Source organism: Callionymus lyra, chromosome 16 (genome assembly GCF_982586985.1).
Source record: "Callionymus lyra chromosome 16, fCalLyr1.hap1.1, whole genome shotgun sequence".
Lineage (NCBI taxonomy): Eukaryota > Metazoa > Chordata > Actinopteri > Syngnathiformes > Callionymidae > Callionymus > Callionymus lyra.
Window position 1 is genome coordinate 3,550,328 of NC_141833.1, and position 15,987 is coordinate 3,566,314.

The window sequence follows — 15,987 nt, forward strand, 5'->3', positions numbered from 1 at the left end:
AGCTATTTCTTTTATTACAGATAACAGTAAAATAGCAAAAAGAACACGATTACAGATGGATTGATATCATACGACTGTTATTTCTGACAATAATTAAATATTAGGATTAAAAGCAGCTGTGCACGAATAATACATGAGATATGATCAATACATCAAGGCTCCTCCGCAAATACAGTATATGTACAGGCTCTCGTATATTTTGTAAAGATGTCGGCACTTGTCAGGATTTGTATTTATACTGACACTAAATTCTACATGATATCAGCTTGACATGAGATTAAAAAATAAACCTTACGCTAAATACGCTTTTCTTACCTTCATCAACAACACATTTTTATCACATTAGATTACATAAGATTAGCTTTGGGAACACTGTCTATCCTTCTTTGAATCAAGGAGAGAAGACTCTGTACAAATATCCTCTAATAAAAGCTTCACATTCCCGAACCGTTGGCGTGACAACATGGCCAAAGCTAAACTCTATATCTTTGGTTGAACTAACGTTACACAGTGGAAAGCTTGCCAACAACCAATTTCGTCAAAGTATAAGTCGATCCCTCTGAACACCGTCTTCTCCTGGAGATCCATCTCTTCACAACTTCTTGTTTTTGTTCTCATCAGCATCCGGGTCGCGGCACGTGCACTCGTCCACGGTGCAGTCCACCCCAAACTGAATGACCTGAAACGTAAATAGCAAAAGTCATCCTCTAGGTTGGTATGAAGGAGTGAGACGGACTGTAGCGGAGGATGGTGGATTAAACGATAAAAAAAGAATGGTCTTGATCACACAAGAGTGGACGTGCTCTTTGCTCCCCTTGTGTTTCCTCACAGCTACAAAGAAAAACGTCTACGGGGCCCAGGGGGCCGGCACAAAAAAAAAAAAAAGTGCATGATGTCAAACGGTTGAATGTGGCCTTTGAACGGCAAGTAAACTTGAGGGGCCTCCAGGGGGAGGAGTGGAGGGGCTTACCGCCGTGGAGGTGAACGGATGAACACATGTTAAGAATCAACAACAAGCGGCTGCCAGCTCTTGTCTAGGAAGTTAGCCATCACCACAGGTTGCAAAATAAACTCTGGTGCCCTGCAAAGTCGTCTGCTGCGAGCCGTGTAAACATCAGCTCCCAGAGAGAAGGAGGGAGACTGAGAGGCGAGGAAGGGGAAATGGAGAACTTCAATCCGGGAGAAGGACAGTGCGAGAGAGAGGAGCGAGGCGGTGGCATTAGCGATTGTTTCAGCAGAGCCTTGAGGAACTGCAGGGGATCCATCGTCACCAGAGCAGCAGAGAAACTTTGAAGGGACAAAAAAAAGGCATTCATCTACCTCAATGAACCATCCCACTAATCACATCGTAGTGTTAAAACTCTTGGATAAAACTATTATTTCGGCACTGTTCTGTTCTATAATTTTTTGGTACACTTGACGTGATAAGAAAAGATCGTCATCATCCATCCTCAAATGGGAATATTGATGAGATCTATCCTCAATGTAGCTAGTCAAACCATTCATCAATAATGTTAAGAGTTTTTTCCTTCAGTAATTTTCTTTTCTTTTTTTTTTCTTTTTTCGCCTTCATTTCCTACTGTGGGCTGTGGTTTAGTTCAGTAAATGTTGTGTCATGCGTGCCACCGTACGGCTACATATTATTTGGTAATGTGGTTTCCAGGGGACAGCACAAGGGATACCACAAACATGTTTGTTTCCGGGCCTAAAACACATGAATGTAGCATTATTTTAATCAAAGGTTTCCGAGAACCATCTGATGGAAAGAAAATGTACCTTTAGGGAGGTGGTCTTCACTATTGCTGTGCTATGAAACACAATAATAATATTTAAGAAGCCAAGAATTCAACCCTTCACACACATTATCACAGCATTTAAATGTAATCATCATTAAACCAATCACTGTTATTTGAAATACCAACAACTGGCAGAGAAGATCAAGGAGAAGAGGGTCACCCCATTTAAGAACCACTTCCTAAACCTACATCTATCTACACTTGGAGCTGTAAACAAGCCCACCACAGCTGGCTAACCCCGCCTCATCTGGCTGTCTGTCAACACTCTCACACTGGTTCAGTTCACTTCCTCTGAGACGACCCCTGCTCGTCTGTATGCAGTGGCCGAATGAACCCCGCAACCCGTCACACACCTCTGCACACGTATGTAACCCCACCTTCTCACACAGATCCCACCTTTTCCCCCAATAAAAGAGCATTTAGTAGCAGCCTGGCAGCTCATTTATTGTGACGGCAGCCGCAGACCCGTTGAACTCCTTTTATGAAGGAGCTGCCGGTGAGTCATGGCGTGCTACGGACATGAGGGAGACAGCCGGGTCTTGGCCAGCTAAGAGTCGGAGGAATTAATAGGCAGAGGCCCCCAAAACGGGTGTCAGGAATATGTGGCTTAGCAATAGCCAAGTGTGGTATTGGTCAGGATAAAGGTCAAGAAAGAATAAAAATAAGACTTTGGTTGGTGTATTTTAGGAAATACAGCAATCATGTTAACTATCAACCATCAATGGAATGCCATGCAGTTTGGACCTGAAGAAGCAAAGATTGGCCTCACTTCATCAATATCTCACACTTCACTGCTAGGTGTTACAGAGTCCCTCTGCAGGTGGATTACAGTTTCCCTGTCAGGCAGAAGGCAGCTGAGAGGACAGTCCTCTAACTGTCATCAGAACCAGCGCCCCCCACTGGTAATCTCCTCTCCCATCAGCTCATCTTTCCGTACAGCTGCCGTACAGCTTCACACTACTGCGTCAAGCTTTCCCATGACACCAACTAATCATTTATAGGGGTGAGTCTACCTGCTGGTCAAGAGTTGAAAAAGAAATGTCAGAATAACCTGGTCGAAACAAATGCCAGACAATGAGTCCAGAAATGGTTGTAGCTCTTGTTTCAACTGAGGAGGAGTGCGCCTCTTCGTACAGATAATGGTCTTACCCTCCATAATCGACTCCTTATGAGAGTCATACAGCTGATGCCGTCATAGACATATTGTAGAGAATATAACCAGTTGCCCCTACAAGCCCTAAAGAGCCATATATATCTCTACTGTAGAACTGATATCACTAACTTGTTGCACATTTCTATGAATTTTCCGGGGGCCCTCACCATTAGTCTAGTAGTCTTTGCAAAATCCAGAGGTTGGTGATGTAAGGAAGACAGAGAGTACACCAGGACCACTATCCATTCCTTTGTGCAAGGGGGATAGTAAGGAACTCTCCCAGGGCGCAAAGAAAGAAGCTACAACTGTACATAGTGGGGCTCAAACTGTCAAAAGGTAACTCCGAGGGGGCCTGACATCAAAGAGTTTAGCCAGTGCTTACCCTTACCCTGCGATCCGATTGACATTTGCCAGAGAACACCAGCGCCGGCAAAGTGCCCATTGGCAGGTATACACTATACATTACATAGGTTAGAGAGTCTGGAGATGCTGTGGATAAACATCTCTTTCCGATGCATTTTACATTTTAATAATAAAGTTTGAATGCTGTTGATTAGGTGATACGTTTTAGGACTCTTTTTATGCAGAAAGATCAACAAAGAAATGTTAGCTCTAGTAGCACTAGCCTGAAAGAGTTTCTCAACTTTCTTGCAGCAGAAACGCTTTTCATTTTATTTTTAACTAAAACTATAAATGGGGTTAAAAATCTTATATTTGCAGTAGCTTGGGGGGGAAAAAAACAACATTAACAGAAGAAGATTGATGAAGACAGTAGCAAAAGGTGAGGAAAAGCAGTTTATTTACTATTTGGTTTAAAAAGCTAGAGGCCACAAGTCTCCTCTGTTGTGTGAAGACCAGATGAGGCAGACTAAATAGGTGTAGTCATTAACAGGAGAGGGGGATCTGTGTTTGTTTGCTTTGTGGAAGTCTCCTCCCGGCGGCGTGACACTGCAGCCAAAAACGACAGCAACTATTAACAGAGAAACTGGCTTTGATTCCAGCTTCTGCCACAACTGAGTCCCGGCACCATTCAAATAGAGAACATTGGTTATGATTCGTAATCGTGTTTTTAGAAGGCGAGGATCTAGCAGATGGGATGTAATGGATATCACAGGCACACTCTGGCACGCTGGGAGAAAAACACGGCAGACATCATGATTATGTACCTTTTTGCTGGATAGGGTGGACGGACAGCAGTCGCCTCCGTCGTACTGGCAGAAGGCACGGTTGTTGATGGTGTCACACCAGCCGTCCCCGCCAAAGGGCTGAACACAAGTCATACACAGGCAACAGTATTATTATTCATTTAAACATATGCCACACCTGAGAATAAATGCACTGGTTTCCTTCAGTTCATTCTAATTGTTTTTCTATGTTGTTTTTACTTGTTTGAACTGAATTAGATTAACTCTCATTTTCATCACTTTTCTAGTCAATTACTGTAAGAGTACCTCATATTGTTGGCTGGAGAAGCATTATGAAGCATTGATTTTCAGAGCCCCTAGGTGTCACTATGCACTTTAGAATCGTAGCTGGTGTAACATGGCTTAGCATGTCCGTATTTAGGTTTAACCTCATCACACGCTCACATCCTTCAATTTTTGTCAAAGGAAGGATATTTTAAACTGAATGGTAGAGTTGCCAGCTTACCTAAACCTAACCCTAACCCTCACCTTAACCCTAACCCTAACCCTGTGGTTGCCCAGTGCTAGCTACAGACAACGTAGACATGAACTTCAATAATGAAGTAACGTGGTTTTGTTTTTATTTCTAGAAAGAGTCTGGAAATCCTCAATAATGTAACAAACCTGAATTCAAAATATCACATTGAGGATGTTTTCAATAATTAGATAATTGTGTATTGGTAAGTGCTACAGCCTCACAACTAGAAGGTTCAAACCTGTCTTTTTGTTTGTGTGTTTACTCTAGAGAGGCTGGTTTCCTTCCAAAAAATAGTATATTTTCATATTTTAAGTATATTTTCCAGGTGTATATTGGAAGTTTCGTTGTTTCTTTGTGTCCTGTCACAGTTTGTTTCAAAATAAAGGAGGCTTATAGTAATAGGCATTGTTGCCTTAGAAGATAAAAACAGATCTGGGTCAAATGTGTCTTACAAAATGTAATTCAAAAGCATGATTTAAAAAAAAAAAAAGTGAAGTAGAAATGGCAGTGGATTGGTAGAATGACTCATTCGATGAGGACATCAGTCATGTCACTGACCCATCATTGTCATACTTGATCGGGAGAAATGCAACTTAAAGCCAAGCATGGAACTAATGCTTACCTCAAACAGATATTTTACCATCTGTTTTTTTTTTTATTTGAGGTCAAAAACATTAATCATGGAAATGGAGTAGCAGGTTGATGAAACTTGAGCTGCTGGTATTCAGACAAAATTACAGCTTAAGATTTTTATTGTACTCATGTTTACAACAAAATCCAAAAAAGTACTACTCAAAAAGTGAAATAAAAAGATATACATATTGTTGAGGTGCCCAAGAACAGTGAGATTAATGATGGCCGTAAACTAGGGTTTGAATCGCTTTGGATCTGATAGCATCTGAAAAACATGATTAATGTTATGCAACTATAGCCAGTAAAGCTTTTAGCTATTTAGATAGTCGACATTCTTGCTGTCAGTGGTGGGAAATTTAGGATAATTGTTCCTGAGGCCCAAAATAATTGTCGTTAAACATGTCATAATTTATTTTACAAGCAGACTGCTTTGGACATGTCTTGTTCTGGACTGATGAATGTTGATAGCAAGCATCGCACTCATTTTTATAGCCAACTAGATGGCACTCTTTACTGTTTGATATTAGGGCGAATATTAAAATTAACCTTCAATTATTTTTAAGCAAAGAGCGCCATCTACAGAGCTTCATAAAATTATGACACAGTTTCATGAAGCTTCTTCCGCCCAGCACTAGCTCATGTTTAGCTTTGTCCTCACAAAAATATCATAAACATAAACATCTGGGAACCAAATATGTTGGTACATTCATAGAATTATTAAATTAACATATATTAAGCCTTTTAGGACATTACTGATCGTATGTATGGTCAAATTCTCATTCAATATATGATGATTATCATACAACCGGTCAATGCAAAAAAAACATTATTAAAACATATATAACTGATTTAAAAGCTGATATACATTCAAAGACAGAAGTAAATTCACAGAAAATATTGAAGAAAGGAAAGTACTATGGCATCTGGATGATCTCTGGAGCAAGGCCCAGGCAGCACATGTGGTCTGCTATGATTTACAGTCTTGTCATGCAGGAGTGAGTAACAAGCAAGTGTTTGCCTAGCAACTTTCACGGGAAGATGCAAGACGAAAATGCAGCACTGGCAGGTAGGATGAATATTTTAACACCAAGTCGGCAATAGTTTACGTGTTCCATCAATAGTTCCAGCTATTCTCTAAACCCAATGGGTAACTTTGAAATGAAATATATCTTGCTTCATGATTTTCAGATGATTAACTATCGCTGTTAAAATGTCATCAGACGCGATGGATGTTTTTACTTGCACTTTGAATCCATTCTTTTTTTTTTATATGAAAATCAATCAAACTGCATGTTGGAAAATTACCAATGCCATCATTATGTGAACTTTTTTCTTTAGTGATACTAGTTAAAGTTTGGGGGATATTTACTATGACCTTTATAAATTGGCAGACATTTTAAGGATTTTTCAAGCAGCAAATTGACATTTAACGTATTATAATGAAATATTTTCTGTAATGATAAGTTTCATTTTGAACAGTCATGGCTCGTAGAGTAAAACTCTCCTATTATTATTTTAACGATGCTAAGTTATGTTGTCTTGGTGACCCGTCCTGACGGTCTGCGGGTGTCATGTGACCACCGAACTGCTTTACCTCATGAGGTCAGAGACGGTGTTTTCTTTTAAAGTACTGACATACTTTATGAACTTACCAGGAAGATAACCAGAAAATTAAAGAACAAAAGAAATCAAAGTTTTTTCCTAGGCCTTATCTTGAAAAAAAAAATCTTAAGCCCCGTTATTTTAAATCTCAGTGAACTCAGTCATCTAATTTGTTTCTAAATGAGTGACATAAGACAATGATTTCTAGTAGTTAAATGTATTTACTCTTAGGTCGAGTAAGTAATACGGCTACAGTGCAAGTTTTTCTGTAGCCATGTAAAAATATCAATCATACGGATTAACAAGAAACTTCTCTAAACTCATTTTTCTGTAACCTCACTTGTGGATAAAGGTAAGGCAAATTTGATATGTTTGAGAATTGTTTTTTTTGCACTGAAATACAAAATGGCCGTTTATTGGGGGACAAGTATGCATCTCAGATGCAAAAGAAGTCTCATTGTCAAGTGAGCAACATCCTTTGACTGGCAAAAGTTCCAAGTAAAAAAAGAGTTACGTTCTGTTGACTGGACTTATGTTTCTATACTGGTTGGATCAGATTTCAGTTGACAAACTTCTAAATCTGAAACAACAAAAATCAGAGATGATAAAGTTTGCTGCAAAATCTCTCCATTTTGAGAACTATTTTAATGTAACATGCCATCATTTCAAAGGAACGAGTGCCATTTACTAAGCTCAGAAAATGCTTCAAGAAGCTTCATCAATAATTACGTACGGTGCCACACGTCTTAAAAACCTACAATATTTCTTCTTTATATGAGTCACATATTTGTCTTCCTAACTGAGCACACTTTAAAGCAGCTGGATGTTTCCTTTTTATCTTAAAAAAAAGATGAATTTGTGAAGCAAGCAAGACGATAAACTGAACTTCAGCTCTCTGGCATTCCATCTTTTACTAGTGCGCTGGAAGAATTGTCAGGGATTTAACTTTTGAAGAGAACCAATGAGCAATAGTGGAAAATGTGAAACTGATATAAAAAAGAATTATGACAATGAATCCATCTTGTACTTTGAAGTAGAGACTATTAACAAACTATACATTTTTCTAATGGTGTGCAGCTACTGTTTCATATACTACATTTACAACATGCGTGTCTTTTTGTAGATCATGTTATGGTTTCTGTAAATTATTATGTTTATACTCAGCAGAGCAATTGAAATACTTTGTGTGAGCACGTACAATTAATCTAAATCTACGTTAATCTTGTGATTCGTTTATTGTCCTTTGACAGAAAATCCATTTAGTTTGGCAAGACAAACAACACTTGACAAAGCCAAGACCCATCGACGGGTGAAAAAAAAAAATCGCTTTGGAAAGATCTAAAAAGCATTCCGGCAATTTTTGACTCGTGTGAATATCGGTTTCTGTCTGAGATTTGTCACGGCGGTAAGGCTCCACTAGCTCAGGTATCTTACGCAGCGATGACAACACGGATAAAGCATGTTTTGTCTCATGTTTAATATTATTGGTAATGTCTGGCTAGCGCAGGTAAATTCAATGTGCTCATGCCCAGAAATGTTGTAATTGTTTTCAGGATTAAGTATTACCAATCTTGATTTTAATAAAATAACTTTCGATAAAGAAAAAAACATAATGAGAGCCAGATCCAACTCGCTCTGACAAGAGTGTGTGTGCTTAAATACATTGTAAAACAGCCTTATGTAATATCAATTATATATATGACATAATAATAATAGTTATTTTCTTCCTTTTTATGGGGTTTAATGACTATAGCTTATCCCAATTTATGGCACATTGCCCTGTTAGGGTTTTTAGTTAATGAAGCTTCATGAAGCATTGACTTCATTGTCAGAGACTACTATTTTGTTTTTAATATAAAACTTCCATTTTAAGCTTTTATTTGTAAGCAAAGACTGTCATATATTGAGCTCCAAAAATGATGACACTGCTTCATGAGGAGTCATCATAACTATAGAACATAGAAACTCAACATAGAAATGATCCAAGTTCAGTCCAAGACGTTCCTTAAGCTGGAATTGTACCGACAACCTATTTGCCATGAAGCTGCGGCCACAACAACCACACCAGATAATGTATATATAAAGTTCAAAAGAAGTATTTCAACAGCCTGGCACAGGTTAGACTATTACAAAAGGTCGTTTGGCAGAGGCGTACGATTAAAGAAACATAAATCTTTGTGGAGATTGGTATCAAACTCTTGGCCAGGACGGATCAGGGATAAATATACATGAGGGGAATGTGTGGAAACCATCAAAATGCACACTATGTATGAACACATTCCTGATGGCAGTCAGTTGTTTTTTTCCTTACCTCACATGACTGGATACAATGAACTTGTTGAGGGTCAGGGAACCACTTCTTCAGGCCAGTGCACACAATGCTCTACGAGGCAAAGCAAATTAAGAAAAGATCAGGATCACAAAACAATAAAGGAAAATGATCGAAACAAAGGTTTGCCACATCACGAGTAAGATCAGGTGACACAACCTCATGATTCCCTTTTTCAGTCATTCCATTGATCTTGATTACACTTTTGTGTTTTTCACTATAAGTGGACCATGATGACTCGAAGAACTAATTTACAATGAAGGTTCAGGAAATTATTATTTTAATTTCAGAGCTCAACTATTTCTTAATTCCACAAATGAAAAGCTCATTATTTAAATATCCATTTGAAACCCAAGATTATTGGATGGACGGTGCCATCTATTGGACTCTGAAAATGACAACACATATTTGGTTCTGCCTTTAAAATCCCATAAAAGCACATGTTGTCTTTGTTTTGTTTTTAACGAAAAACCTAACTTATAAATTCACATACATATGTGTTCATAGCATTAGAATAGCAAGTGTTGTGAAGTGGCCAAATACATCATGAGCATTTGTCTACGAAACATGATAAATGCTCTTGTTGTGTTTGTTTCTTGCATCTTCTTTCATGTGACTTCAAAAAGTCTCTTAGTACAAACACTGTCTCTGCCCCCCCCAGACAATAGTGTAGCTGTAGTAGGGTCAAACTTACTTTGCTACAGGTGTGACTAGTTGCTTTGCATTTGTAATCTTGGCTGATAACAAAATGGAAACATTTCAGATGCAATTTGTGTTTCTTTGTTTATACAACAAGTCCCTTGGGGGTGGAGACTTCTGGGATTGATGATGCACAGTGATGAACCTCAATGCTTGACCAATCACAGGAGAGTGGGTGTGGTTATGGTAAACAAGATTTAATCTCCAGAAAAATTAAGTGTTTTCAGTGGGCGGGGCTTAAGCACATTTTCTAATGTAAATATTTCAATAAAAAGAGATTTTTGTACAGACACATACTGATGAGTACAATAGACGTACAAGATCTATATTAAACATTCAAGAAATGTGAGAACATGGAGCATTTTTTTCCGAGCACATGAAATGGCGCTTTTGAAAATCTTATTGCTTTAAACAGCAAAGAGTGCCATCTAGTGTGATCTTAGAATGGAGTCAATGCTTAATGAAGCTTCATTAATCCATCAATATCTATAAATCATCTCTTAAGAATGGAAGGTTCAGGTAAGGTTTTAACGACCTGATGAAGAACAGCCATAATATAGTAGCTCTAGTTTGATTTAGACTTTCCGACTGATGAAAAAGATGACGTTCTTTTCTGACGAAACACAGATAAATGAATGACTAACGGTTCTGTCCAGAGAGAGTTGATCCGCCGCAGGGAGCAGCCGTACAGTTCGTAGCACTTCAGATAACACACTTCCCTAAAAACACACAGCAACATTGAAGTACTGGTGCTTGCTACAACTATTTGACCTTGGCAAGGATGTGTTTCATCGATTACGCACTGACCACCCAAATGTAAGGTGAAACTGGATCAGTGTTTACGACAGCACTTTAAGAGATGTTGCGCCACTCAACAACACTTAAAACCAGACCGATATTCTGTCATTCCTTTACTGTTGGTCATGGTTTAGTCTTAGAGGGAGATTTGTGTATTTCCTAGAAACCTTGACGTAAACTGAAACCTTTGCCCTGCTTATCTACATCAGTTTTCCACAGAGTAAATACAAGAAATGAAAAATGAAAACAAATGGAATGATAACATTAAATAAATGCATCATTTTAATTATTTGGTTTCGTAACTGTGTGAGGCTATCTTATGCTGCCGGGAAATGAAAATTATTATTTAATCAAAAAATCTGATTAAAAGGTTATCAGGTTCGGTGGAGGATCAACACAGTGGTGTTTAGAAGGTTAACAGTAAAATCCCAGTCTGGTTTTTATCAGAAATACTTGATGATGACGCAACACACTGACCCACAAATGATTATGTTTAATTCTGGTAAAATGTGAATGAAGTTGTTTCTGGGAAAATAATGATTTCCCGACAGAAACATTTTCTGCTGTTTTTTCTTTTCTCTGTTGATCAAATTATTAAATATATATGGCAATTGTCTGTTGTTGCATTTGATTTGACTGTTTTATATATTTATAATGTACTGCCACTAGTGAAGGCCCGATAAAGCTTTATGAAGCATTGTTGTCATCTTATAGTCCACTAAATGGCACTATGAACTTTGCTTTTGAGCAAATATTGTTATGAAACCCATTATTTCAAGCCATGAGCGCCATCTACTGAGCCCGGGAAATAATTACATTGTTTCATGAAGCTTTATCATCTTTAGCTGACACGGATTATAGAGTGTGACGTTTTTTGAACAAATTGATTTTACTTTAAATCTGCTACAGTTTAAGATGACCTAAGGTAGAAATACAACTTACTTCTGATTTAGCCCTTCTCAGAAATCCAACTGATAAGCTCTAACTGTCTCTCTTTACTCAGGCTTCTGGGAAACAGTAGCTCCGTTTAGTCGGCACAGTTTTCATTCCAGAAGGTGTTTTAATGCATTATTCATTCTGATGGATGTTTATTAGTGTTTGTTGGTGGATCGGCTTTCACTGGTTACACGGCAGCAGGCAAAGAAAAACAACAAATATTTTTATTAAAACCAAAAACCAACCTACAAATTCCAATTTTTCCTGCTTGGGATTCACTTTTGGAGCCAACAAAGCTTTTTATTTTTTTTTCATTTCACCCCAAGAAGGTGCCGTATGAATACTATCTGACATCAGTAGATTAATCAACTAAAGAACCTGGAAAGAAATAAAACATTGTACTTACAATGTATTATTTCATTTATTTATTTGTAACAATTTTGACAGTTTGTTTTTTTGGTGTCTAACCTAATTACACATTTTAATGAACTTATTTTATTAGTGACTTATTTTTCTTTCTGTATGTCAACCAAGTTATTCAGTACGCATGGGTTAATTGTTTTAATTCCTTTGTGTTTTTTTTACCCACGATTTAATGTACACTCTTGACTTAAATAGGTCCAACTAGCAGTGTTACTGTTAACAAACAAATATGTCTCATTAGAATTAATTTCAACAAGCTTTAGGAGCTCAACATAAATGTTTTTGTGTTATCCTCACTTTGGGATCCTCTAAATTGCTGACTCTTAATCTTAAATTAGGCACAGATGTACTTCCCATATTGTACAAAACAATGCTATTTGGGCTGTTTGTGTTTTGTGCAGCGACATGTGTCTAAAATGCTAGATAAAATCATCCATGCGTTTGATGTGATCAACTACTAGTGATGGACTGACAAAGCTTTACGAACCAGTATCATAGTTTTTAGCTCAGTAGCTGTTGCTCTTGGCCTAAAATGTATAGTAGGATAAATTAAAATAGTTGGCCTCTGGCAATGAAGATAATCTTTATGTTTGTTCAAATCTTTTTTTGTCGTAAACAAATCTATTCACTTTATATAACAATAAGGTTTACAGTTTATGTGAAAAAATAGAGTGAAAGTATAGCTGTTGGCTTTCATTAATTATTAACTATAACAATTCTAATTATTTTTTGAATTGAAAAAGGTAAAGTGTGTGAATGAGAGACTATATCTTTTTGCCTAAAATTGAAATATTTAAACCAAATGATCCTCTTATTAATAGAACTAATTCAACTCTTCCAGACTAACACATCCATACTGCAAGTTTTGAGTGGGAGTTCTTAATATATAAATGTGCATTCTTTTATTCTATCATGGAAAGAATTGACACCTTGTTCCATGGTTTTCTATATAATATCAACTCAATCATCTGTGTGTGTATAAGCATTCCATGTTTTCTTTTCTCTCCGTTAGTCACATGATACACTCAGAAGTTACCACTTCATAACCATTGCTTAAAGAAAAAAAATGCGTAATTCTTTTTTTCATGACTGTATATTGTAACAATAAGATTTATCTTGTCACTTGGATGATTTCATCACTAGGAATAAAAACAAATCCCATGATAAACATAAGAAAATCTCACTTCAATCTTTGTCGGCAGCATCCAGTGTGTTAGTGAATCAGCGGTGGTGCCATTAGGCAGAACCGCGGGGTCTCTCAAGTCCATGTCCAGGGATACAATGCAAGTAGGATAACAAACAGAACCTGAAAAAAAAAAGAAACCTAAAGAAACTGAAGACATTGTACTCCTAACTTGTTATAAACAATACCAAAACAATAATAATACATTTCTATTTAAAAGCGCCTTTCAAAGCTCAAAGGTTGGCTACAACACCAAAACAAAAAACGATTATAAGACAATATAAATAATTAAAATAAAATAACAAAATACAATAAAACCACAATATATATATATATTATGTGTATATTTGTTCATTATTGAAAACAAATGAGGAAATTAAAAAAAGCAGGCTTGATACAGTTGATACAATTCAATTCATACTTTTATAATAAGGTATCATTTGTTAATTGTAAAACATTGTCAACCAGACAATTTAAAAATAAACACAGCTCAATCAATAGATCCACAAAGTGTTGATTGTTGATGCAAAAAAACTAGAATGTTTTGAACTACTAAATAAGAAGAGAATTTGTATTAAGTACCTAAACCAGGAGCAATACTTGGCCCCCATATATTTTATCATCATGAGGTCTTGCCCTCTTTCAGTAAAGATTGACACCCCCATATTCAGGGTAAGTTTGGAGGGAAACAAAAGCATCAGAAACAGAAAATAACAGAAATTAAAAACAAATACCCGATAAATAATAATATTAATTCATAAGATGTCTTTCTTCACCACAGCTGCACAAAAACAAATTTGGATATAAAGCTTAATAAATCAATATGTGTAGATCTGAGATCTGAAAGACGTTGAAAAATGGAGATTATGTGATTTGTGCTTTTAATTAAAGATGATTTATTAGCTTGTGTTTCTATTACTATTGAGTGTATATATTTACATTTAAGACATTTGATACACTTAATACACAAATATTGTGTTTTTGGAATTATTACACCTTCGAAAACCTTGTTATCATTTCTAATATGAAAGATGATCTTACCAACATCCATCCCAAAATCGCAGCTATACTCGACGGAGTTAATATTTGGAGGAGCAGAACAAGAGCCTTGGATTGAGGAGCACATGACAAATTTTGATGTCCATTCCCCGTCTTTGGTGCAGCGGATCACACTCTGGCGAATAAAAAGAAAGTGTATTCTGCTTACTCAGAAACGTATAGTTCATATAATTATACTCATTTGTTACCATAAATGCACATAAATGTTAAGGGTTTAACATTTATTTAATGACGGACATGAGGTTACTATTTACAACTTTACTTCTGTAGAATATGTTCAAGGAGTTAACAAGACTTCAACGAGATCTTGTGAATACTGTAAAACTCTATTTGTAACAAGGTATTCATTTTGAAAATATTCAAATGTTTACTTCAATTATTTGCAAAAAAAAAAAAAAAAAGTTGTTTAATATACAAATGATTTAATTCAATTATCAAATAAAACAAATTCAACCTTAAAATATATAAATACATTTTTAAATATAATTAAGTCAGGTATTTACAAAAAAAGTATATTTCAATAAAAGGTTTCAATATTTGAAATGTAAGATGTAATCATTCAAATCCAGGCCACGTAAACTGACTTCTTAGGACACATTTAGACCAACAAACTTGGTTTGCAAAAGCTTACATTTTCTGTTGGGTCCGGGCAGTGCAGGGTACACGCGCTGTCATAGAACAGACCATTTGTGCAGGTGTACATTTCATTAAAGACATCCGATATTGCTGGACAGGACATCGGCTCACAACTGCCGTCCTCCCACTGGCCCTCCTCCAAACACTCCAATTTGAAGAATTTTCTGAAAAACAGAATACTTGTTCATTCACCAAAGATCCACAAAATCTGAAAAAACTTGATGAAACACTGTTTTAAGTTGTGAATATATTTCTATTTTATTGATGTGGCTGAATAAATTAATGAAAAATATAACAATATTGTATGGGGTCAGAGATCAGTTTAAAGTATTATGCTGATACAAAAGTGAATTTCTGTTTCATAGTTTAGCTTGATTTTTTTTATGATTTCTGTTAGGGCTGAACGATTATTGAAAAAAAATAAATTGCGATTATTTTCCTAAATATTGCGATTGGTTTTTTTTGTTTTTTTAATATAATAAATTAATGATTAACTTTACATTAAAATGTATTTCTCTTTGATTCTCAAGATGAAGTTATGAAGTAATTTTTATAATAAAGGCAAATTAAGCATATCTTAAAATAAAGGGAGAAGATTAATTGAGTTAAATAATTTAGTTCTAATTACACTTGTAAACAAAAATAACAGATTCACTGCAAATTTTCTCAAAACTAATGTAAAAACGTCCTAAAAGTGTGATGTAAACGTTTATATTTATGAGTCAATAATAAATCATACAAACTTCAGAGCATATTTTTGCACAGTTTCTCGTGTGTTTAAGTGCATTTCCTGTCCTACACAATAATACATTATTCATTTACACAATTAGAATTGTGTGATAGCATAAGGTCACTTTGATGAACACAAAGACGCCGGTGGTGCGCACACACATTCGCACAGGCGGAGCGAGAACAGCCAGACAGACAGAGACAGACACACGTCTGGATTCAAATGTACGAACCAAATCCAGGATGTGAAGTTGTTGAAAACACTGTTTCTGCTCTTTAGCTTTTCTAGACGTCACTGATCAACGGGTTCAAGCGTCTCTCTCTGCTTGCTGCGCTCGCAAGTCATTTT

At 36.5% G+C, this 15,987-nt stretch overlaps 1 protein-coding gene across 1 annotated transcript in view; it reads right to left on the minus strand.

Moving 5' to 3' along the window:
• Positions 1-52: 52 nt before the first annotated feature.
• pappa2 (pappalysin 2) overlaps positions 53-15,987 on the minus strand; it is a 50,513-nt gene continuing 34,578 nt past the window's right edge. Inside the window, exons 23-28 of the mRNA XM_087811734.1 lie at positions 14,905-15,073; positions 14,256-14,388; positions 13,216-13,337; positions 9,158-9,229; positions 4,116-4,214; positions 53-679 (exon numbers count right to left, since the gene is read on the minus strand). Coding sequence (XP_087667860.1) covers positions 593-679; positions 4,116-4,214; positions 9,158-9,229; positions 13,216-13,337; positions 14,256-14,388; positions 14,905-15,073 — 682 coding nt within the window. The 3' untranslated portion in view covers positions 53-592. The remainder of the gene's footprint in view (positions 680-4,115; positions 4,215-9,157; positions 9,230-13,215; positions 13,338-14,255; positions 14,389-14,904; positions 15,074-15,987) is intronic.